Source organism: Triticum dicoccoides, chromosome 4A (assembly GCF_002162155.2).
Source record: "Triticum dicoccoides isolate Atlit2015 ecotype Zavitan chromosome 4A, WEW_v2.0, whole genome shotgun sequence".
NCBI lineage: Eukaryota > Viridiplantae > Streptophyta > Magnoliopsida > Poales > Poaceae > Triticum > Triticum dicoccoides.
This window is the reverse complement of record NC_041386.1, coordinates 375,126,530-375,152,760: the sequence shown is the minus strand read 5'-3', so window position 1 is coordinate 375,152,760 and position 26,231 is coordinate 375,126,530. Positions and strand designations below refer to the sequence as shown.

The window sequence follows — 26,231 nt, the reverse complement described above, 5'->3', positions numbered from 1 at the left end:
TGGTAGTAATGGAGGTGGCCACGCTTGACTCTCCAAAGCATGAAATATGGTAGCTTCCGCAGATCTGATAGCTGTAGGTGTTAATAGAAACATTTTCTGCTGTATCTGGTGACTTTGCGCAGAAAGCAATGTACCAAATGGTCATTGTGAACAACAATTTGCATATTGACCATCGCACACTAGGAACCTAAAAAGCATTTTACAACATTCACAACCATAATTAGTGTGAGCCATAGGATTAGGCAACTGAACTGACATAGATTGTTTATGTGTAATACGGAAATGTTTGGCAACAACATAAAATTAGCGTCTCTGTAATAAGTGAACAAATGGTTGCAGTTAAGCATTCGGATAAACCAACTTAAAGTTAAGTATTCTCATGATGCTCTTGTTTGTACATTCTAGTGCTGTACATTATTTAGCTTAAATAAATTGTCTATTGCTTCATTATCTTCTGGAAATTCTTACAAGCAAAGCAACCATTCAATGTTTTTTTACCTTCTCATTTTATCTGAAGCTATTCTAGGGTTTTCTCTCATTCAGTAAAATTCCATTATAGTCATGCGCTTATGCTTTGAGGACTAGCCAATAAGTTATATGGTTGTGCTGTTTATTTAGCCTTTTCATGGCAGTTAAAATTGTCCATATATTATTTTACGCATGTTAAATAAATCTCTGTGTGCTGTATAGGATGGACATTTGAGGGTCTTCAAATGGCCTGGCATGGAAACCGTTATTGAAGAACCTAATGCTAAAACATCTGTTAAGGATCTTAGTTTCAGGTGAAATAGTGCCACTTTAACTTTCTCTTTCCAAATGGATATTTATTATTTGATACTGATGGGTTTCCTCTGTTGGGAAATGCTTTAGTTCCGATGAGATGTTTCTAGTTGTGAACAGGAGCAGTGGCCCATCTAGAGTGTGGGATTTAAAGTCATCTGAAGCTTTGGCTAATCTGCCGAGAGAACAAGTGAGTGATTTTTTTGCTTGCCAATTTGCATTAGTTTATTTTCTTTGTTTAAAGTGCACTTCTGACTCATACATTTCCAGGGAGAAATATTTGGCTTCTGCCGATTTTCTACTAAGTCTGACAATAGTCAGATTCTCTTTGTTACAGCAATGCAAGGTGTCGTCATGATTTGAATCACCCTGTTATGAATGAAATGTTTTGAAGTTCTCTTAAAAAAATGAACGGAATTGCCTGGTAAACCTCAGACCTGACAGTTACAATACCCTGCTTCTTAGGTGATTACGGGAAAATAATATCTTGGAATACCTCCTCATGGACAAGAATTGGATCAAAGAAAGTAACTCGTGATGTGATTTCAGCTTTTTCAGTCTCGCCTGATGGTACACTTCTAGCAATGTGAGCAAGGAACAATGAACTTCACATTAACATTACTGTTTTTTTTTCAAGTCTAATTTACTTGCCTTTGCATATCCAGTGGAAATATTGAGGGAAGCATCAGTGTTCTAGGTTCAAGAGACATGCGAGTGGTTCTAACAGTTAAAAAGGCGCATCTTGGCATTGTTACTACGTTAGTGTTTTCTCAAGATTCAAGGTCAGTACCTGTGCTCTCGTTCTGCTTTAGTTGATGAATTCCACAAATGCAATCTCTCATTGTTGTTGTTCTATCATATAACAGGGCCTTGCTGTCGACTTCCTTTGACTCAACCGCAAGGGTGACATCGACTGAATCACCCAAGAGTGATGGTATGTTGGTTGCAGATCTTGAGTTCTCGACTTATTGTGTATTCCCTCCGTTCCTAAATATAAGTCTTTTTAGAGATTACACTATGGACTACATACGGAGCAAAAATGACTGAATCTACACTCTAAAATATGTCTATATACATCCGTATGTAGTTTGTAGTGGAATCTCTAAAAAGACTTATATGTAGGAACGGAGGGAGTACTTGCCAATTTTGTGAGTATTCTGAAAATGGCTGCATGTTTTCTAACAGGTATAAGCCTCTGGTCCATGGTACTAGCTATTATACTCGGAATTTTGGTATATTACTATATGCAGCACAAAGAAGATCTCTTAGCAATGTTGCCACAATGAAATTTTTGTTCAGCCTCTACTGCTACCTCACTGCTTACCTCTGTGATTATCTGATCTTGTATTGGAGATAAATGCTGTATCGTGTCAGAGCTAGAGCAGTTTTTTGTATTTAGGTGAAAGAAAAACGACTCAAAAACATCCAGATCTTTTTTATCATGTCACGCTGGTATAAGAAGGCCATCTTCTCCGGCTTTGTAAAATCGGTGGCGATTTAAGAACGCCCGTGTGTTGCTACGGCCTATACAATGTGCATATAAATGTATTATACAAATGATTAAGGTCGTCTTCAAGGTTTAAGCTCATTTCTTTCTCATACGCCCAAACGTTTTCGGACGTCATATGTGGGGAAGAAACATTGTTGTCTGAACTATCCACCATGCCATCTCCACACGCGGTACCAACACAAAAACCCCATCCCATGACGCACCTTTTCCTTTTTCTGCTGGACCTTTCCCTTCCAACTTGGTTTCTCGCCATGGAGGGACATTTCTTGCTGTAGCCCTCCCTCTCCCCCACCTTTAGATGACACCTATCTCATCTTTGCCATGGTGCCCTCTCTTTAGAAGATAGTGCAACACACCGTGTAAAATCTGCCATTTACAATCAGTCCACTTGCTTCCCACGTACAAGCAATCACCTTGCTTCCCTATAGAAGCGATCACCTTGCTTTAGAAGATAGTGCAACAGATCTGCCATTTTACACAAACAACTCTAGAAAAAGGAAATAACACATGACCCTTACAGGTCCTTCTATTGAGATGCCTTTAGAAGGAATCACCTTTTCCATCGGTCCACATCACTTACTTTTGGCAGCTGGAATGTTTCAGTGTTGATGTAGCTACATTAACATAGCGAATTATAAGAAGCAACGACAAACATATCTAACACAATTCAGAACAATAAGCAGCACACAATGCTACTCATATTTTCATAGCCAAATCTACTGACCTAGCCAGGGTGTTAAAGTTGGACAATACAATTGTTCTTACATATGACCTTTGCAATGCTTCAAAAACATATATAACATCAGGGTCAATGAGCTGCCAATCCTAGCAAACAACAAAATTATAAAGGGAGGAAACATATTAGTTGCACCTCCAAGGAATGAAATCTTTTGAGATGGCTTCCAACGTCACAACACCAAAGTTGCAAATTATATTGATTAAACTACAATGTAGAAAGTGTCATAATGCCAAATTATAAATATATAAGAGAAATTATATTAGTGCTCTCGAATACATCAGTATTCAGGAAAATGCCATTACAAACAGACAATCTTTGTCATCGCCATCCTGCACACAACAAAGAATGCTAGATTTTGAGCGATGCATTGAGTTACCTGAGGAAAATACATATCCGTCAGCAATTCGCTTGGTAAATAGGTGCGTCATGAGACAACATTGTCCCTGTAATCAATGCTGTAATGTTGCTGATAGTTAGGTAAAACTCAACCACGTAAAAATCAAGCTTGTACTGTTACTGATAGGTAGCTAAAACAAACCACAAAAAACTTAAATATAACCTTGTTCAATAGGGCTTATCTCCTTGAACCTTGAGTAGCTCCGCACGAGTGTCTCCGCTGCTTCATCTTGAAAGATAAAATGCCAGTAAAGTAGGACCAATGTGTAATTACAACATATTGTTCTAATCTTATAAATATTCAGCTATAAGAAGTTAACACATATTTATAAGCCTGTTATATAGAGCCAACAGATAAATTATTACATAATTAAATGTCATAATTTGATCAGATCAATTTATGCATACTCTAGTGTTACCTAACTTTTTTCAAGGCTGGCATGTACTCCCGTATGTCATCTCATCTTGAATCTGTAACAACGTCTGGAAAGCTTTCTGCACTGTTAGTTTGATGTTTTTTCATAAAAAAGAAAGCCATGAAATACTAAAATATGCAACAACTTCTTCAAAGCTTTCTCCACGACTGACATATTTGATACGCTTCATATCCATTTCCATGCACAGGAGACTAGTACTGGAGGTATAATTAGATTAAACTTCCTTGGAGATCATATAGTTAAATAGAATATATTTACATGCAGGTATATGTAGTACCAAAGGAGACTTTTCTTGAGCACATAAACTTCAGATACTCAAGTGTGTATCGTTTTTTGGGTCGGCACCAATATTAGATGGAACAAGTATATCATCTGGACTACAACAACAACAACAACAAAGCCTTTAGTCCCAAGCAAGTTGGGGTAGGCTAGAGGTGAAACCCATAAGATCTCGCAACCAACTCATGGCTCTGGCACATGGATAGCAAGCTTCCACGCACCCCTGTCCATAGCTAGCTCTTTGGTGATACAAGTATATCATCTGGACTAAGGAGGAATAAATATATCACCTGCACCGAGGATGCATGAGTTCTACAAAAATGTAGTGCCTTCAAACACATCAAAGCCCGAGAAGAGGATGATGGTTGACGTTGTGGAAAAGCGGAAGTGGCACTGTGCTGCACAGGTGCCTGCGGGCCAACTTCGACGGGTTCCAGGCGTTTAGCGCAAGGGCGGACCGCGTTGCTCCGTCGGTTCCACCTCACCTGTGTAACGACCCGAGACCGACCCTCTAGACGCCTTCCATGTTTTTCGTTGCCGTCGTGTGCTTTATTTGTTTGATGCATTCATCATCGCATCATTCGCATTGCATCAGCACTCTGTTGCGGCCATTTTTGAAAACTTGCATCTGTTGGTAGGGTTGCTTTCCGTTTGTCTTTGTTGACCTTCTCGGACCACTTGCAACCTGGATCTTTGTCCTCTCTCTTGTCTAAGCCGGAGTCTCTCTGCAGAGTGCATAGACCCCCTCGCGGACGCATCCGAAAACTTCTCCGAACCCAAACCGCTCAGTCGTTACCGATTGGTCTGGATCATCCCGAAACATCGCTAAAACATCTTTGGTTAATTGTTTAGACTTTCGAACCTATTTATTCCGGGTCGTACGATTACGATCGGAGGGACCGAATACCCCCTAAACCTAGCCCACTTGCTATATAATCAGACTGAACCATAGATTCTAGGAGATGTCCCATCCATCCATCTCATCCGCCGCCGCCAACCACCTTCCTTCTCGCCCTCGGGATCCATCCCCCTACCAGCGCTCGCCACCCACTCTCCCTCGATTTCACCACCACACCAATCACTAATGTAACGCCCCAAGACCGGAGCTTCAGATGCCATTTCCATATTTTGTTTATTGCATCATGTTCATCTTTTATTATATTTCATTGTGCCATCCGTGTTTGTTGCCATGGTCACCGCACTTGCTTTGTTCTATGCTTCATGATGTGATGTGCCTCTTGTCATTTTATTGCATTTGTCATTGTTGTTGCATCTGCCTCATGATCATCTTTGTAGTGTGCATTTTTGTTGTGTGTTTGTCATCTTTGAGAACTCCTTCTCCCATCTTCTTTGTTGTTCCATCCTTCCCTTCCATCTAAACCATCATCAAGTGCAACACCCCATGACTAGCTTCTTCCTTTCAATTCTCACACATTTATTGCAAGTGGCTGTTTCCTGTCCTAGTAAAATGTTCACTTATTTTCTGTAAATCTTACATCATTTCTACTCTCTCTCTGTCAAATTTCATCTCAATTGGACTTGGTTTGGTTGGGGTAAAAATGCCTCAAGTTTGGAATCTAATTCAAACTTGGAATATTTTTCTTCCTCTAAAATGTCCAAACCATTTTTACAATTATGTGAATAAATCTAGGGTCATAGGGATATTCTTATATCTCCCATACCCCTCTCCTTTGTCCCTGAACTTGTCCTTTTATTTTCGGTGTGAAAATATGGGAAAAGTTAGCAGCAGCAGCAGCAGCGAGTAGAGCAGCAGCCCACTAGTGCCAGTCCTTCCCTGGGCTTCCTCCCGCCAGACAGGCCCAACCATAGCCTCTCTGCAGCCTCAGATCGGCCGGCCCATCCATCCCCCAAGGCCCACTTCTCCCGTAACCTAGCCCGCCCGCTCCCTAGCCTCGATCCCTGCTTCTCTCCCTTGACCTTTCCTCCTGGCGCCGCCGCACAGGGAGGAGCCGAACCCTCGCGCCTCGACCCGATCCCCCTCCTGCCGCGAGCACCCATCTCCGACGCCCGCGCGTGACCACGTCGGCATCTCCTTCCTTGCGCCGCACCACCAGACCTCTGCCCGACCTCAACCTCCTCCTTCTTCTTCCCGTGCGTCGACCCCACGCGCTGCCGCACCTCGACCTCTGCCGCCGGCAGCAGCTCCCGCATCCCTGACTCCGGAGCACCTCGATCGTCGCCAGCGCCAAGGCTTCTTCATCCCCTATGGCTGTTGCCGTTCACCGTGACCCCAAGTCATCTGATCTGGACTGAGCCGAAGCGTGGCCCGAGTCTGGCCGTCGCTGTCGTCTCCAAGCCATGGCGCTGCCACCGGCCTCTCTCTTGACGTCATGCCGTGCCACATCCCGCGAACCCGCCTGCCTCCTTGACCTCCAGGCCACCCCGCTGTGCCCTTCTCCTTGCTGAGGCCGCCACCGATGCTCCAAGCGCCCAACGCCTGCCTCTGCCATGGCCTTCCTCCTCTCGTGCATGCAGCGACGCTGCCCTGCTGCAGCTGCTCTTCCTGCGCGCCACCTTCCTCGCTGAGCCCCGTGGTGTGGCCCTTCTCCGGCAACTAGCACCCCTCCATGGACGACCACCACCGCCCGTGCACGCCTCTGGATTCGTCCAAGTCCGACAATGTTTTTGTACCAATACGCTACGGAGACCAATACCAGCAAGTCCGCACGGGAGCCCGAATGACTACTTCCACGGTGATGCGAGTACAAGTACCCTCGACGTGTTTTTCACCAAGTACCGCGACACCCAGATCCCTCGGATCAGTCAAGTTCATCTACGAAAACGTGTATGACCGTCGTCGAAACTGCAAAGTACCTCTACGCACGGATATCGCCAAGTACCACGATACCGATGACATCCACTACTACTGTCGTCGAGGGTTTCGTCAAGTTCAACTACATTGGCTACGAACGGTGACGACTTTGAACATCTACGGACGTGTACGACTATCGTTACCCGAAGAACCGCGGGTCACAAGCACCGTGTACAACTACCACCGCCGTGATGTTCGACCAGACATCATGTACCTCTACTTCCACTACCGTCCCGATGATCACTGATGACCCTCCAAGTTCACCCACGATTGTTATGTACCACTACCATCGATGTGAACCACTACTTTCACTACGGCATGATTACAACTACTACCACTACGAACGTGGCGAGAACATCTACTTCCGCTGCGAACTTGATACGTTCCGAAAAGCCACGCCTCAAAGGTATAACCCCAAGATGACGCCCGTGAATGAATGTTGTGTGTTGCATGAAATGCTCGCGTTTGCACCGTGCCCGACATGTTTCTTGCATGTTCCCCGTTGCCATACCGTCTCGTGGGACACCCGGTTACCGGAATCACCCCACCATCTTTTGACACGCTTCCGTCACTTTTTCTTTTGGATCGGTATCTCCATGAGCTACCGGAACTGATATGTTTCCGTGGCATCATTTTCGGATTCGTCGCCCGTGGCACCCTTTCTTTCCACCATGGTGACAAATGCTTCATAATGCTCTTATCAACATTTTCTTTAAAATTGCATAAACTTGTATGCCATCCGCATCATGCTAACAACTTTTAAAATGTTTAATTTGGTGTTTGCATTAAATTGCGAAATGCATATGGGGATTTACCGGAATTGTTGTTTGATGTTTCCGGCCCCATTTAAATTGCTTAGATTGTGTAGTTTACTTATGTTTCACCTCTTGCCATGTTTAAAAACATTCAAAATTGTTGGGTACATAAACGGGAGAGAAGTAAATGATTGTTGTGGTGTTTCGTCAATATGCAACTCGTTGCATATTGAGCTCCACTTAACTTGTAGTTTTGCTTGTGCACTTTGCCATGCCATGCCTCATTAATCCGGACATGCATCATACTTGGTTGTGCATCATGCCATGTTGATGTGATGGTTGTTTACTATGTTGTTTTCTTCTTTCCTGCATTGCTTCTTCAGGTTAGTTTCGATAACGTCGCGTTTGTGAGGATTCGTTCGACTACGTCCGTTTGGCTTCTTCATGGACTCGTTCTTCGTCCTTGCGGGATCTCAATAAAGATGACCATACCCTTGAAATCACTACTATCTTTGCTTGCTAGTTGTTCTCTCTTTTGCTATGCCGCGATACCTACCACTTGCTTTATCATGCCTCCCATATTGCCATGTCAAGCCTCTAACCCACCTTTCCTAGCAAACCGTTGTTTGGCTATGTTACCGCTTTGCTCAGCCCCTCTTATAGCATTGCTAGTTGCAGGTGAAGCTGGAGTTTATTCCATGTTGGAACATGGTTATTGTTGGGATATCACAATATCTCTTATTTAATTAATGCATCTATATACTTGGTAAAGGGTGGAAGGCTCGGCCTTATGCCGGGTGTTTTGTTCCACTCTTGCCGCCCTAGTTTCCGTCATACCGGTGTTATGTTCCTTGATTTTTGCGTTCCTTACACGGTTGGGTGTTATGGGAACCTCTTGACAGTTCGCTTTGAATAAAACTCCTCCAGCAAGGCCCAACCTTGGTTTACATTTGCCTCCTCCTCCAGAAAGGCCCAACCTTGGTTTTACATTTGCCTCACCTAGCCTTTTTCCCTTGGGTTTCCGGAGCCCGAGGGTCATCTTTATTTTAACCCCCCAGGCTAGTGCTTCTCTAAGTGTTGGTCCAACCTGAGCGATGTCCGGCGCCCCCTGGGCAACCAGGGTCTATGCCAACCCGACGTCTTGCTCATTCGGTGTGCCCTGAAAACGAGATATGTGCAGCTCCTATCGGGATTTGTCGGCACATTCGGGCGGCTTTGCTGGTCTTTTTTTACCATTGTCGAAATGTCTTGTAATCGGGATTCCGAGTCTGATCAGGTCTTCCTGGGAGAAGGAATATCCTTCGTTGACCGTGAGAGCTTGTGATGGGCTAAGTTGGGGCACCCATGCAGGGTTTTGAACTTTCGAAAGCCATGCCCGCGGTTATGGGCAGATGGGAATTTGTTAATGTCCGGTTGTAGAAAACTTGACACTAAACTTAATTAAAATGAATCAACCGCGTGTGTAGCCGTGATGGTTTCTTTCCGGCGGAGTCCGGGAAGTGAACACGGTTCTTGTGTTATGCTTGAACGTAAGTAGTTTCAGGATCACTTCTTGATCACTTCAAGTTCACGACCGTTGCATTGCTTCTCTTCTCTCTCTTATTTGCGTATGTTAGCCAGCTTATATGCTAGTGCTTGCTGCAGAGCCACCTCACTACCCCTTTCCTACACATAAGCTTAAATAGTCTTGATCTTGCGGGTGTGAGATTGCTGAGTCCTCGTGGCTCACAGATACTTCCAAACAGTTGCAGATGCCGATGATACCAGTGCAGGTGACGCAACCCAGCTCAAGTGGGAGCTCGATGAAGATCTCGTTCGTTGTGTTGTTTAGTTTCGTTTTGATCAGTAGTGGAGCCCAGTTGGGATGATCGGGGATCTAGCATTTGAGGTGGTCTTTCTTTATTTGGTTCTGTAGTCGGACCTTGATTGTACTCTGGATGATGTAATGCTATATTTATGTATTGTGTGAAGTGGCGATTGTAAGCCAACTCTTTATCTCTTTTCTTATTCAGTACATGGGATGTGTAAAGATTACCCCTCTTGCGACATGCCTACTATGCGGTTATGCCTGTAAGTCGTGCCCCGACACGTGGGAGATATAGCCGCATCGTGGGTGTTACAAGTTGGTATCAGAGCCTTCCCTGACTTAGGAGCCCCCTGCTTGATCGAATCGCTGGCGTTGTTGAGTCTAGAACAAAATGTTTTAAGTCTTAGGATTATATATATCAGAGAGTAGGATTCTTTTTACTCCTCATTCCATTCGTCGCTCTGGTGAGGCCTCCTGACGTAGAAGTTTTGACTCTTCTCTCCTCAAATTTCACTATTTTTTTAGGATCACGCGGGTATCTTGGAATCGTTCCGATGGTTTTGTGACGAGAACATTGTTCTTTGTGCCTCCTGGCATTTAGGGGTTGTGGCAGTGTCCCAGGGAGTTGAGCACCGAGGAGTTGTCATCACAATTTTATCGTTGCAGTTCTAGAATACCTGAGCTCGCCGACATCGAAAATCTCTTTTATGCAGTTGTTGGTGAGATAACCTCGATGCCACCCAGTACTAGGGCGGGAGTTCGGGAGTATCGCCATAACTCGTATAACGGATGCTTTTCAAAGGTTGAGGTACACGATTTCCGAAGGTTTCTTGGTTATGTGTTGAAGGATGGATACAGCTTGATGTAGGTATTATTAGTTTGGGTGAGATATTATGCTTCCCCTGTATCCCCAACACCTGATTGCATAACCAGAAAGTTTTGGGAGTTTATAACTGGGAATTTAAGTAGCTCGTAGGATATCTTTCCAACAGACACATGATACGATATGGGATCTATCATATGTTTGTTTCCGCCTTATTCTGCAAGCCAAAACCTTAGTTTTGTTTTAAGTTGTGGTATTCGAGTTGCTTCAATGTCAAGTGTTGATTCCATACCTTTCCTAAGCAGTGTTCTCATATATCTATGTGGATGCTAATCCTTCATGATAATCGAGATTGTCATGTCAATTCTTTCCAACCAGTGTGCTTCTCTTCAAGTGGATCTGATCATTTTCAACATCCACAAGATCAACTCAAAGTCTGCTCAACGTTATTTGTTTCATCCGTCCCAAGTTGCCTTTGTTTTCCCGCCCTTCCACCCTTTTCTTCAAGGATTCAGATTTCTTAATCATGTATCCTTTTATTTGTGAGAAGTCTCTTCAGTCTTTTCATTCAATGTTTTACCCGGTGTTTCTTATGAATATGCTAAGGGAGCTTCAAGTTCGTCACTCTTCACTCGTTTTCTTCTCCGGTGGATTCAAGTCAAGCCTTGTCGATCATATCTTTTCCTTGTTTCAAATGTTTTCTCATGCCGACGCACCTCTTAATCATCCACCTCTTGCTATTTTTGTATCCAGAATGCTGAAGATATCTCAGAAGATTTGCGTCTCCACTATCAATCCGTTCAAGTTATTTTGAGGTTGTTATCTCATTCAAGCCATTTAACTTAACTGGCGCAATCTCTCTTTTAAATCATTCAACGGTGTTTCTTTTCAGTGGGCCCTAACCCACAGGTCTTTCCCAGGATCTTACCTGACTCTTCTATTTTCTCGAAATTACTTTAAAATTCTTCTCCAAGTTGACGTAAAATGAATTATCATTAGTCATGTGTCTTCCTCCAAGATCTTTCAAATTCTTTTCATCGTTGGCTCAACTCCTTCATTATTCATTCTCCCGGAGTATCTCAATAATTCATGGTGGTGTTTCTCATCGTCATTCTCGGATTTTGAAGACCGAAGAAGAGTTTTCCCTTAAATCTTGTTCCGTTCTATCAAAGATTCGTGGTTCTAGCGTTATGCCATCCTCTCATAATTGTTTTCGATTGTGTGAATTCTTTTCAACCATCCGGAGCAATTCAAGAGTCTTTTTTAGTTTGATTCTCCGGAGCCCATCATCTCAGAATTATTCATTCTAGTTTTCAGCTCTCGTTCTCCAAATCTTACCGGTGCATCATTCAAGTATTCTCTAAGCAGCTCGTGTTCTATTCGCTCACACGTATCTAAATCCCAGCAAGTATCTTCATTCGTTTTCAAATTCTTCCCGGTGTTTTGTGCCTTTGCTACTTTCATTTTCAAGTCTTACGGTGGTTTGCTCAAGATTCTCTTCCATGGTTATCATATTAATTCATTCATTGTTTCAATCCTACCGGTGGTTCGTTGAAGATTTCCCAAGTTTGCGCTATATCATTGTTAATCCTTTCTACAAGAATAAGTAGTATGCCAAATCCGTTGCTTGTCATCAATTTAAATTGGTGAAGGATACGCATAACATAATTATTATTCTTACTTCATCCAAATGATGGATTCTTCCGGAGTTTGTCCACGATTTGTAAATTCTCGGTTCAAGTGCTTCATACTTTTCCCGGAGTTCCAAGATCTCTCAACTATATCACCACGAAGATCCATCTAAATCATTACAAGGCTTCACCTTGTGTTTTCAACTTCTCTTTCTTTTATCATCATTTTGTTACCGGAGTTCTTCATGGAGGCTCTACTTCGTGGTTCGTCAAGGATTCTTTTCATTGTTCAATTGTTCTTCAAGATTTCTCTTGAAGTTATGATCCTCCAAGTTATACTCTCAAATAAGCATGGTGCTCAACACATGTCTTGTTTTGAGGAGTTCAAGCATTCTTCATATTGCATTCCGAAGTGCAATTCTTGCTACCTTATCTTTTGAGGTGGTGTTATGTCATTCTTGACAATTTCACTTCGTGTTTCATGATTCGCAAGTTGACACAAATGAGATATGTAAACCCTTCATTTTATTTTCATTCAGGAGATCCTTTGCAATCCATTAATCTCTTCGTTGGAGCTATCTTGGTATAGATTTCACTTAAAGCCTTCCCTAAGGAATGTTGCTATTATGGTGTTTATCAATGATCCAAGTTTCCTCCTATTCTCGCGGTGAAAGAAGTTTTCCATCTCTTCGTCCATCTCAGCTAATCAATCTTTTGGTAGTGGTTGGTTGCACCTCATAATTTTGAGATGTCTCCATAAGCCCACGAGGATCATATCCTTTCGTATTGATCTTCCAACAACTCCATTCAATCCTCCTTTTTAAGGATGCTTTCTTAAATTCATTTTAGGCAGAACTTGTTGTCTTCTTCTCTGTTCTTTTGGTTCCATTCTTATATTTGTTCCAGAGGCATTGTGATGTTGCTCTCTTCGACCCATCATCTTGTTTTGTCAAGATCATGTTCAATTCCTTCCATTTACAGTCGGAGTGCTGCCTAAATTATATCATTCTTATTCCTTCTCTATCTTGTTTAACCAGAGTGTTGTGGCTATCATTCCTCTTCTAACCGGAGTCTCATCCAAGTGCTTTCATTTTGCCAGGTTCATATTATTGCCTTCCATTTCCAACCGGAGTGTTGTCGTTATTGATCCTTATCGTTCCTTGTACATCTCGTTTCTATCGAGTGCTTGCTTGTACTTCTTGTCTATTGTACCCCTTTTCTTATGTCTTTCAACCTACAAGGTTCTAGTAATGTTCCTCATTCCTCTTTTCTAACGGAGTGTTTTCAACTTTGTTCATCTCCGTTTTATTCTTCTTTCAAATTGTTTAACCTCTCAAGGTTCATTGGTTTCACTCGTTTGTCAAAGAAGCAACTTAGTTTTACCTCTTCTCTTCCTCTCCCGTTTCCCTCCGGTGCCATCCTAGATCTTGGGACGAGATCCTCTTGTAGTGGTGGAGTGTTGTAACACCCCAAGACCGGAGCTTCAGATGCCATTTCCATATTTTGTTTATTGCATCATGTTCATCTTTTATTATATTGCATTGTGCCATCCGTGTTCGTTGCCATGGTCACCGCACTTGCTTTGTTCTATGCTTCATGATGTGATGTGCCTCTTGTCATTTTATTGCATTTGTCATTGTTGTTGCATTTGCCTCATGATCATCTTTGTACTGTGCATTTTTGTTGTGTGTTTGTCATCTTTGAGAACTCCTTCTCCCATCTTCTTTGTTGTTCCATCTTGCCCTTCCATCTAAACCATCATCAAGTGCAACACCCCATGACTAGCTTCTTCCTTTCAATTCTCACACATTTATTGCAAGTGCCTTTTTCCTGTCCTAGTAAAATGTTCACTTATTTTCTGTAAATCTTACATCATTCCTACTCTCTCTGTCAAATTTCATCTCAATTGGACTTGGTTTGGTTGGGGTAAAAAATGCCTCAAGTTTGGAATCTAATTCAAACTTGGAATATTTTTCTTCCTCTAAAATGTCCAAACCATTTTTACAATTATGTGAATAAATCTAGGGTCATAGGGATATTCTTATATCTCTCATACCCCTATCCTTTGTCCCTGAACTTGTCCTTTTATTTTCGGTGTGAAAATATGGAAAAAGTTAGCAGCAGCAGCGAGTAGAGCAGCAACCCACTAGTGCCAGTCCTTCCCTGGGCTTCCTCCTGCCGGACAGGCCCAACCATAGCCTCTCTGCAGCCTCAGATCGGCCGGCCCATCCATCCGCCAAGGCCCACTTCTCCCGTAACCTAGCCCGACCGCTCCCTAGCCTCGATCCCTGCTTCTCTCCCTCGACCTTTCCTCCTGGCGCCGCCGCATAGGGAGGAGCCGAACCCTCGCGCCTCGACCCGATCCCCCTCCTGCCGCGAGCACCCATATCCTAAGCCCGCGCGTGACCGCGTCGGCCTCTCCTTCCTCGCGCCGCACCACCAGACCTCCGCCCGACCTCAACCTCCTCCTTCTCCTTCCCGTGCGTCGACCCCACGCGCTGCCGCACCTTGACCTCTGCCGCCGGCAGCAGATCCCGCATCCCTGACTCCGGAGCACCTTGATCATCGCCAGCGCCAAGGCTTCTTCATCCCCTATGGCTGTCGCCGTTCACCATGACCCCAAGCCGTCTGATCTGGACCGAGCCAAAGCGTGGCCCGAGTCTGGCCGTCGCCGTCATCTCCAAGCCATGGCGCTGCCACCGGCCTCTCTCTCGACGTCATGCCATGCCACATCCCGCAAACCCGCCTGCCTCCTTGACCTCCAGGCCACCCCGTCGCGCCCTTCTCGTTGCTGAGGCCGCCACCGGCGCCCCAAGCGCCTGCCTCTGCCATGGCCTTCCTCCTCTCGTGCCTGCAGCGATGCTGCCCTGCTGCAGCTGCTCTTCCTCCGCGTCACCTTCCTCGCTGAGCCCCGTGGCGTGGCCCTTCTCCGGCAACTAGCGCCCCTCCATGGACGACCACCACCGCCCGTGCATGCCTCTGGATTCGTCCAAGTCCGACGATGTTTTTGTACAAATACGCTACGGAGACCAAGACCAGCAAGTCCGCATGGGAGCCCGAACGACTACTTCCATGACGATGCGAGTACAAGTACGCTCGACGTGTTTTTACCAAGTACCGCGACACCCAGATCCCTCGGATCAGTCAAGTTCATCTACGAAAACATGTATGGCCGTCGTCGAAACTGCAAAGTACCTCTACGCATGGATATCACCAAGTACCATGATACCGATGACATCCACTATTACTGTCACCGAGGGTTTCGTCAAGTTTAACTACATTGGCTACGAACGGTGACAACCCTGAACATCTACGGACGTGCACGACTACCGTTACCCGAAGAACCGCGGGTCACAAGCGCCGTGTACAACTACCGCCGCCGTGATGTTCGACCAGACGTCATGTACCTCTACTTTCACTACCGTCCTGATGATCATTGATGACCCTCCAAGTTCGCCCACGATTGTTATGTACCACTACCGTCGACGTGAACCACTACTTTCACTACGGCATGAGTAGAACTACTACCACTATGAATGTGGCGAGAACGTCTACTTCCGCTACGAACTTGATCCGTTCCGAAAAGCCACACCTCGAAGGTATAACCCCGAGATGACGCCCGTGAACGAATGTTGTGTGTTGCATGAAATGCTCGCGTTTGCACCGTGCCCGACGTGTTTCTTGCATGTTCCCCGTTGCCATACCGTCGTCTCATGGGAAACCCGGTTACCGGGATCACCCACCATCTTTTGACACGCTTCCGTCCCTTTTTCTTTTGCATCGGTATCTCCATGAGCTACCGGAACTGATATGTTGCCGTGGCATCATTTTCGGATTCGTCGCCGTGGCACCCTTTCTTTCCACCACGGTGACAAATGCTTCATAATGCTCTTATCAACATTTTCTTTAAAATTGCATAAACTTGTATGCCATCCGCATCATGCTAACAACTTTTAAAATGTTTAATTTGGTGTTTGCATTAAATTGCTAAATGCATATGGGGATTTACCGGAATTGTTGTTTGATGTTTCCGGCCCCATTTAAATTGCTTAGATTGTGTAGTTTACTTATGTTTCACCTCTTGCCATGTTTAACAACATTTAAAATTGTTGGGTACATAAACGGGAGAGAACTAAATGATTGTTGTGGTGTTTCGTCAATATGCAACTCGTTGCATATTGAGCTCCACTTAACTTGTAATTTTGCTTGTGCACTTTGCCATGCCATGCCTCATTAATCCAGACATGCATCATACTTGGTTGTGCATCATGCCATGTTGATGTGATGGTTGTTTACTATGTTGTTTGCTTCTTTACGGTGTTGCTTCTTCGGGTTAGTTTCAATAACGTCACGTTTGTGAGGATTCGTTCGACTACGTTCGCTTGGCTTCTTCATGGACTCGTTCTTCTTCCTTGTGGGATCTCAAGCAAGATGACCATACCCTCGAAATCACTACTATCTTTGCTTGCTAGTTGTTCTCTCTTTTGTTATGCCGCGATACCTACCATTTGCTTTATCATGCCTCCCATATTGCCATGTCAAGCCTCTAACCCACCTTTCCTAGCAAATCGTTGTTTGGCTATGTTACCGCTTTGCTCAGCCCCTCTTATAGCGTTGCTAGTTGTAGGTGAAGCTGGAGTTTGTTCCATGTTGGAACATGGTTATTGTTGGGATATCACAATATCTCTTATTTGATTAATGCATCTATATACTTGGTAAAGGGTGGAAGGCTCGGCCTTATGCCTGGTGTTTTGTTCCACTCTTGCCGTCCTAGTTTCCGTCATACCGGTGTTATGTTCCTTGATTTTTGCGTTCCTTACACGGTTGGGTGTTATGGGAACCCCTTGACAGTTCGCTTTGAATAAAATTCCTCCAGCAAGGCCCAACCTTGGTTTTACATTTGCCTCCTCCTCCAGCAAGGCCCAACCTTAGTTTTACATTTGCCTCCTCCTCCAGCAAGTCCCAACCTTGGTTTTACATTTGCCTCACCTAGCCTTTTTCCCTTGGGTTTCCGGAGCCCGAGGGTCATCTTTATTTTAACCCCCCGGGCTAGTGCTTCTCTAAGTGTTGGTCCAACCTGAGCGATGTCCGGCGCCCCTTGGGCAACCAGGGTCTATGCCAACCCAACGTCTTGCTCATCCGGTGTGCCCTGAGAATGAGATATGTGCAGCTCCTATCGGGATTTGTCGGCACATTCGGGCGGCTTTGCTGGTCTTGTTTTACCATTGTCGAAATGTCTTGTAACCGGGATTCCGAGTCTGATCGGGTCTTCCTGGGAGAAGGAATATCTTTTGTTGACCGTGAGAGCTTGTGATGGGCTAAGTTGGGACACCCCTGCAGGGTTTTGAACTTTCGAAAGCCGTGCCCACAATTATGGGTAGATGGGAATTTGTTAATGTCCGGTTGTAGAAAACTTGACACTTAACTTAATTAAAATGAATCAACCGCGTGTGTAGCCGTGATGGTCTCTTTCTGGTGGAGTCTAGGAAGTGAACACGGTTCTTGTGTTATGCTTGAACGTAAGTAGTTTCAGGATCACTTCTTGATCACTTCTAGTTCACGACCGTTGCATTGCTTCTCTTCTCGCTCTCATTTGCGTATGTTAGCCACCGTATATGCTAGTGCTTGCTGCAGCTCCACCTCACTACCCCTTTCCTACACATAAGCTTAAATAGTCTTGATCTTGCGGGTGTGAGATTGCTGAGTCCTCGTGGCTCACAGATACTTCCAAACAGTTGCAGGTGCCGATGATACCAGTGCAGGTGACGCAACCCAACTCAAGTGGGAGCTCGATGAAGATCTTGTTCGTTGTGTTGTTTAGTTTCCTTTTGATCAGTAGTGGAGCCCAGTTGGGACGATCGGGAATCTAGCATTTGGGGTGGTCTTTCTTTATTTGGTTCCGTAGTCGGACCTTGATTGTATTCTGAGTGATGTAATGCTATATTTATGTATTATGTGAAGTGGCGATTGTAAGACAACTCTTTATCCCTTTCTTATTCAGTACATGGGATGTGTAAAGATTACCCCTCTTGCGACCTGCCTACTATGCGGTTATGCCTCTAAGTCGTGCCCCGACACGTGGGAGATATAGCCGCATCGTGGGTGTTACAACTAGCCAGATCCATCCAACCACCAAGCTGAAGGAAATATGCCCTAGAGGCAGTAATGAAGTTGTTATTTTATATTTCCTTATATCACGATAAATGTTTATTATTCACTCTAGAATTGTATTAACCGGAAACTTGGTACATGTGTGGATACATAGACAAAACATAGTGTCCCTAGTGAGCCTCTACCAGACTAGCTCGTTAATCAAAGATGGTTAAGTTTCCTAACCATAGACATGTGTTGTCATTTGATGAACGGGATCACATCATTAGGAGAATGATGTGATGGAAAAGACCCATCCGTTAGCTTAGCATATTGATCGTTCAGTTTTATTGCTATTGCTTTCTTCATGTCATATACATATTCCTTTGACTATGAGATTATGCAACTCCCAGATACCGAAGGAATACCTTGTGTGCTATCAAACGTCACAACATAACTGGGTGATTATAAAGATACTCTACAGGTATCTCCGAAAGTGTTTTTTGGGTTGGCATAGATCAAGATTAGGATTTGTCACTCCGAGTATTTTCGAGGTATCTCTGGGCTCTCTCGGTAATACACATCATAAGAAGCCTTGCAAGCAAAGTGAGTAATGAGTTAGTTGTGGGATGATCTATTATGGAACGAGTAAAGAGACTTGCCAGTAACAAGATTGGACTAGGTATGAAGATACCGACGTCGAATCTCGGGCAAGTAACATACCGATGACAAATGGAATAACGTATGTTGTCATTACAGTTCGACCGATAAAGATCTTCGTAGAATATGTAGGAACCAATATGAGCATCCAGGTTCCGCTATTGGTTATTGACCGGAGAGGTGTCTCGGTCATGTCTACATAGTTCCCGAACCCATAGGGTCCAGACGCTTAATGTTCAATGACGATTTTGTATTATATGAGTTATGTGTTTTGGTAACCGAATGTTATTCGAAGTCCCGGATGAGATCACGGATATGACGAGGAGTCTCTAAATGGTCGAGAGGTAAAGATTGATATATAGGACGATAGTATTCGGACACCAAAAGTGTTCCGGGGGTACCGGGTACATATCGGGTCACCGGAAAGGGGTTCCGCGCACCCCCGCAAATATATGGGCCTAATGGGCCAAGAGGGGAAGCGCAGCAGCCAACAGGGGCTGCTGCACCCCCCATATGGGCCGTACCAGAGGGTAAAGGGAAGGGAGGAAGAGAGAAGGAAGGGGAGGGATTCGGCCTCCCCCTTCCTTCCCTCCTCCCTCCTCTTTCCTTCCCCCTCCGATGAAAAAGGAAAGGGGGACCGAATTGGGGAGGGTCCCCAAGTAGGATTCGGCCTACTTGGGGCACCCCCTTGGCTACTCCCTCTCCCTCCCACCTATATATATGAGGGGGGGGGGAGGCACCTAGAACACACATCAATTTCTGTTAGCCGTGTGCGGCGCCTCCCTCCACAGATTACACCCTCGGTCATATTCTCGTAGTGCTTAGGCGAAGCCCTGCGCGGATCACATCACCATCAATGCCACCATGCCTTCGTGCTAACGGAACTCATCTACTTCCTTGATACTTTGCTGGATCAAGAGTTCGAGGGACGTCATCGAGCTGAACGTGTGCAGAACTCGGAGGTACCGTACGTTCGGTGCTTGATCGGTCGGAATGAGAAGAAGTTCGACTACATCAACCGCGTTGTCAAACACTTCCGCTTTCTGACTATGAGGGTAAGTGTACACACTCTCCCCCTCTCATTGCTATGCATCTCCTAGATAGATCATGTGTGAGTGTAGGAATTTTTTGAAATTGCATGCTACGTTTCCCAATAGTGGCATCTGAGCCAGGTCTATGCGTAGATGATATGCATGAGTAGAACACAAAGGTTGTGGGTGGTGATCGTCATACTACTTACCACCAATGTCTTATTTTGATTCAGCGGTATTGTTGGATAAAGCGGCCCACCAACCTTACATGACCACGTTCATGAGACCGGTTCCACCAACAGACATGCAACTAGTTTTGCATAAAGGTGGCCGGCGGGTGTCTGTTTCTCCAACTTTAGTTGAATCAAATTTGACTACGGCCGGTCCTTGTTGAAAGTTAAAATAGCAAATTTGATAAATCACCATGTGGTTTTGATGCATAGGTAATACCGGTTCTTGTTAGAAGCCTGTAGCAGCCATGTAAAACTTGCAACAACAAAGTAGAGGACGTCTAACTTGTTTTTGCACGCCATGTTGTGATGTGATATGGTCAAGACATGATGTGATATACGTTATTGTATGAGATGATCATGTTTTGTAAAAGTTACTAGCAACCGGCAGGAGCCTTATGGTTGTCTCTTTATTGTATGAAATGCAAACGCCATGTAATTGCTTTACTTTATCACTATGCGTTAGCGATAGTTGTAGAAGCAATAGTTGTCGAGACGACCATGATGCTAGGATGGAGATCAAGGTGTCAAGCCAGTGACGATGGAGATCATGATGATGCTTTGGAGATGGAGATCAAAAGCTCAATATGATGATGGCCATATCATGTCACATATTTTGATTGCATGTGATGTTTATCTTTTATGCATCTTATTTTTCTTAGTACGGCGGTAGCATTATAAGATGCCCCCCTCACTAAAATTTCAAGATATAAGTGTTCTCCCTGAGTATGCACCGTCGCGACAGTTCGTCGTGCTGAGACACCACATGATGATCGGGTGTGATAGGCTCTACGTTCACAAACAACGGGTGCAAGACAGTTTTGCACATGCGGAATACACGGGTTAAACTTGACGAGCCTGACATGTGCAAACATGGCCTCGAAACACTGGAGACCGAAAGGTCGAACGTGAATCATATAGTAGATATGATCAACATAGAGATGTTCACCATTGATGACAACTCCATCTCACGTGATGATCGGACATGGTTTAGTTGATTTGGATCATGTATCATTTAGATGACTTGAGTGATGTCTATCTAAGTGGGAGTTCTTAAGTAATATCTTTAACTGAACTTAATTTATCATGAACTTAGTCCTGATAGTTTTTACATATCTATGTTGTAGATCAATGGCCCATGCTACCGTTCCCTTGAATTTTAATGCGTTCCTAGAGAAAGCAAAGTTGAAAGATGATGGTAGCAACTACACGGACTGGGTCCATAACTTAAGGATTATCCTCATTGCTGCACAGAAGAATTATGTCCTTGATGCACCGCTAGGTGAAAGGCCTGCTGCAGGAGCAGATGCTGATGTTATGAATGTCTGGCAAGCTCGATCTGATGACTACTCGATAGTTCAGTGTGCCATGCTTTACGACTTAGAATGGGACTTCAAAGCCGTTTTGAACGTCATGGACCATATGAGATGTTCCAGGAATTGAAGTTAATATTTCAAGCAAATGCCCGAGTTGAGAGATATGAAGTCTCCAACAAGTTCTATAGCTGCAAGATGGAGGAGAATAGTTCTCTCAGTGAACACATACTCAAAATGTCTGGGTATCATAATCACTTGACTCAGCTGTGTAACATCCTGGTTTTTGACCCTTTTTTTCTTTTGATTTATTTGGTTTGCTATGTTTTTCTTTTTGGAGTGGATCTGTGGCCTTGCAACCTGGGAGATCATCATCATTAGCTCTCCCAAGTGACTTATCATTCTCAAATCTTTCCCATGATCATGCCATTTCCATTCTAAGCCCAACCCTAAAATCCTTTTCTAGTGAATATTCCTTTTTCTATTAAAGGAATAACCCTAATTGCCCTAGGTTGTGAAGCAACATATATTTCTATCACTCCTAAAATTCCCAAATAATTCTCATAAATTGTTTGGGTCATATCTTCCATAAATATGTCAAAAACCTTCCTTGTCTAGTTCAAAAATAATCCATAAATATTCCTTTTCGTACTCTATCCTAAATGGCAGTTTGTGAAGGAAGTATCATTTATCTTTTCCTAGTTGCGCCCAAACTTTTTGGGCATGTTTATAAAGCCTAATAATTGCCTCATGCAAAAAGTAAACTTCATTTGCCTAGCCAACCTTTCTCAGCAAATTTTCAAAGTTTCTGTCGGACAGAAGGCTTTGTGAAGGAAGTACTAGCTAGGAGTATCCAAATGAGTTGAAATTTTGCACACTCCTTAATGTGCTAATATTATCACTCTGCTCCAAATGTCAGCTCCATAACTTGATCTATGTGAGCGGAGGATCAAATCTTTGCTTCTGTCAATATTTCCAGGTTGTGAAGCAAGTATATTTTATATTGCTTCATCTTGGCTGAAAATTTAACAGAGCATTATCATGACCATAAAACCTCTATCCACCAATTTTGTGATCAATTCGTCAAGCCCATATTTCTCTAGAATTTTTCCAAGTTTCTGGACAGAGAAGATAGCTGTGAAGGAAGTATCATTTTGGCTAATCCATTTGGTATGAAATTTTTGCAGCATCATTATATGTCCAAATCATCAACCCTTGCCAAATTGCAGCTCAAGTGGATGCAGTATATGAGTGCCCCTTCTTAATCTAGTTTCTGGACCATTTTGGTCAGTTGCAAAGCAACCATATTGAGCCTTGATACATTTCCCCTCAAAACCTCCAGGATTATAGTCCTTCCTAAGCTAATCACCCTAGACAACACCATTGACCCCAATCAACTCCCTTTTGATCACAAGTGCACAACCAAATTTGCTACCTCAAACTTTACTCGAAGCCTCACATCTCTCCTTGGCTCTTTGTATTGATCCATCACCTCCCTCAGGCTCAGTGATGCAGGGACTCTTCACTAGACATGTCCATGCAGCCTCTCTTGTCCTCACCATGCCAGTGCCCGTGGTGACTGCCTCCTTGGCATGGCGCCTCATGCGCTCTAGGGGCATCCTGCACGTTCTGGGCAGAGGGCATCCCTGCCTCGATGGTTTTCTCGCGTACGCTGGTGCCGACCCGACTCTCCTGCTCGCTCCCGTCGCCCTCGACCCTCTGCCTCTCTAGAAACCTCCTCGCCGGAGCTAGACGCCGCGCGCCCACGGGAGAACACTGGCCGACAAGGCATTAATGGCGCTCATCTCTTCTTCCTCTGCTCCCCCTTGGCCTCCTATGCCCCGTGAAGCTTGTCGTCGATGCCTCGTCGCGTTCTGGTGCCCTCCCCGTGATCGCTGAGCTCAACAGGGCTCGGCCAAACATGCACGACGACACTCACCCTCGGCCATCTCCTCCCCTTCCTATATAAGCCACTCCCGAGGCCTCCTGAGCTCACCATCAGCCTCCCCTCGCTCCCAGCTCCCTCCCCATCTACTCCACCGAGCTGGAGAAGCTCTCCTCACCTCCCTTCGCCGCCATGGCCATGGATCGGCTTCGCCTAAATTGGTGCAACACCGGCCTCCTCCCTCCCTCACTTATCCACTAGAGCATCTCCAGTAGGCCGACAGAGCTCCACCGCCCCTCTCCTTCTTATCCGGTGACCCATGGCACCGTGGCCCATTCCGGCCGTCATCTCCATCCGCCACAGCCGTGTTGTTGGGGAACGTAGCATGCAATTTCAAAAAATTTCTTACGTTCACGCAAGATCTATCTAGGAGATGCATAGAAACGAGAGGGGAAGAGTGTGTCCACGTACCCTCATAAACCGAAAGCGTAAGCGTTAGCTTAACGCGGTTGATGTAGTCGAACGTCTTCTCGATTCAACTGATCAAGCATCGAACGTACGACACCTCTGAGTTCTACACACGTTCAGCTTGATGACGTCCCTCGAACTCTTGATCTAGCAAAAGTGCCGAGGGAGAGTTTCGTCAGCATGATGGCGTTGTGACGGTGATGGTGATGTGATCCGCACAGGGCTTCGCCTAAGCACTACGACAATATGATCGGAGGAGTAAACGGTGGAGGGGGCCACCGCACACGGCTAAGAAACAATTGATGTGTCTAGAGGTGCCCCCATGCCCCCGTATATAAAGGAGAGAGAGGGAAGGAGGCCGGCCTGGGGTGCGCCAAGTGGGAGGAGTCCCACTTGGACCCCAAGTCCAATTCGCCCCCTTTCCTTTTACCGGAAGAGGAAAGGGGGAAGGAGTAGGAGGAGGAGAAGGAAAGGGGGGCCGCGCCCCCTCCCCTTGTCCAATTTGGACTCCCCATGGGGGGCGCGCACCACCCCTTGTGGGCTGCCTCCCCTCCACTATATGGCCCATATGGCCCATATCTTCCCCCCGGGGGTTCTTGTAACCCCCTAGTACTCCGATAAAAACCCAAAACACTTCAGAACCATTCCAGTGTCCGAATACTATCGTCCAATATATCAATCTTTACCTCTCCACCATTTCGAGACTCCTCATCATGTCCGTGATCTCGTCCGGGACTCTGAAAATCTCCGGTCACCAAAACACATAACTCATAATACAAATCGTCATCGAACATTAAGCATGCGGACCCTACGGGTTTGAGAACTATGTAGACATGACTGAGACACTTCTCCTATCAATAACCAACAACGGAACGTGGATGCTCATATTGGTTCCTACATATTCTAAGAAGATCTTTATCGGTCAAACCGCAATGACAACATACGTCATTCCCTTTGTCATCGGTATGTTATTTGTCCGAGATTCGATCATCGGTATCTTCATACCTAGTTCAATCTCGTTACCGGCAAGTCTATTTACTCATTCTGTAATGCATCATCCCGCAACTAACTCATTAGTCACATTGCTTGCAAGGCTTATCGTGATGTGCATTACCGAGAGGGCCCAGAGATACCTCTCCGATACTCGGAGTGACAAATCCTAATCTTGATCTATGCCAACCCAACAAACACCTTCGGAGACACCTGTAGAGTATCTTTATAATCACCCAGTTACATTGTGACGTTTGATAGCACATAAGGTGTTCCTCTGGTATTCGGGAGTTGCATAATCTCATAGTCAAAGGAATATGTACAAGTCATGAAGAAAGCAATAGCAATAAAACTTAATGATCATTATGCTAAGCTAACGGGTGGGTCTTGTCCATCACATCATTCTCCTAATGATGTGATCCCATTCATCAAATGACAATACATGTCTATGGTCAGGAAACTTAAGCATCTTTGATTAACGTGCTAGTCAAGTAGAGGCATACTAGGGACACTATGTTTTGTCTATGTATTCACACATGTATCATGTTTTCGATTAATAGAATTCTAGCGCGAATAATAAACATTTATCATGATATAAGGAAATATAAATAACAACTTTATTATTTCCTATAGGGCATATTTCCTTCAGTCTCCCACTTGCACTAGAGTCAATAATCTAGATTACATTGTAATGATTCTAACACCCATGGAGTCCTGGTGCTGATCATGTTTTGCTCGTGGAAGAGGCTTAGTTATCGGGTCTGCAACATTCAGATCTGTATGTATTTTGCAAATCTCTATGTCTCCCTCCTTGACTTGATCGCAGATGGAGTCGAAGCGTATCTTGATGTGTTTGGTTCTCTTGTGAAATCTGGTTTCCTTCGCTAAGGCAATTGCTCTAGTATTGTCACAAAAGATTTTCATTGGACTGGATGCACTAGGTATTACACCTAGATCGGATATGAACTCCTTCATCCAGACTCCTTCATTTGCCGCTTCTGAAGCAGCTATGTACTCTGCTTCACACATAGATCCTCCATGACGCTTTGGTTAGAACTGCACCAACTGACAGCTCCACCATTCAATATAAATACGTATCCGGTTTGTGACTTAGAGTCATCCGTGTCAGTGTCAAAGCTAGCATCGATGTAACCATTTACGACGAGCTCTTTGTCACCCCCATAAACGAGAAACATATCCTTAGTCCTTTTCAAGTACTTCAGGATGTTCTTGACCGCTGTCTAGTGATCCACTCCTAGATTACTTTGGTACCTCCCTGCTAAACTTATAGCAAGGCACACATCAGGTCTGGTACACAACATTGCATACATGATAGAACCTATGGCCGAGGCATAGGGAATGACTTTCATTTTCTCTCTATCTTCTACAATGGTCGGGCATTGAGTCTGACTCAACTTCATACCTTGTAGCATAGGCAAGAACCCTTTCTTTGACTGATCCATTTTGAACTTCTTCAAAATTTTATCAAGGTATGTGCTTTGTGAAAATCCAATTAAGAGTCTTGATCTATCTCTATAGATCTTGATGCCCAATATATAAGCAGCTTCACCGAG

The 26,231-nt window shown here is 44.6% G+C and overlaps 1 protein-coding gene across 2 annotated transcripts in view; it reads left to right on the top strand.

The window, feature by feature from the left end:
- Window positions 1–2,368, top strand: part of LOC119285952 (SEC12-like protein 2) — a 4,716-nt gene extending 2,348 nt beyond the window's left edge. Inside the window, exons 5-11 of one of the 2 annotated variants that reach the window (XM_037565283.1) lie at window positions 691–782; window positions 901–970; window positions 1,051–1,126; window positions 1,246–1,366; window positions 1,446–1,562; window positions 1,647–1,714; window positions 1,966–2,368. In XM_037565283.1, coding sequence (XP_037421180.1) covers window positions 691–782; window positions 901–970; window positions 1,051–1,126; window positions 1,246–1,366; window positions 1,446–1,562; window positions 1,647–1,714; window positions 1,966–2,066 — 645 coding nt within the window. In that variant the 3' untranslated portion in view covers window positions 2,067–2,368. Of the gene's footprint in view, window positions 1–690; window positions 783–870; window positions 971–1,050; window positions 1,127–1,245; window positions 1,367–1,445; window positions 1,563–1,646; window positions 1,715–1,965 lie in introns of both variants that reach the window. The other variant, XM_037565282.1, reaches the window with a different exon arrangement.
- The last annotated feature ends 23,863 nt before the right edge of the window (window positions 2,369–26,231 follow it).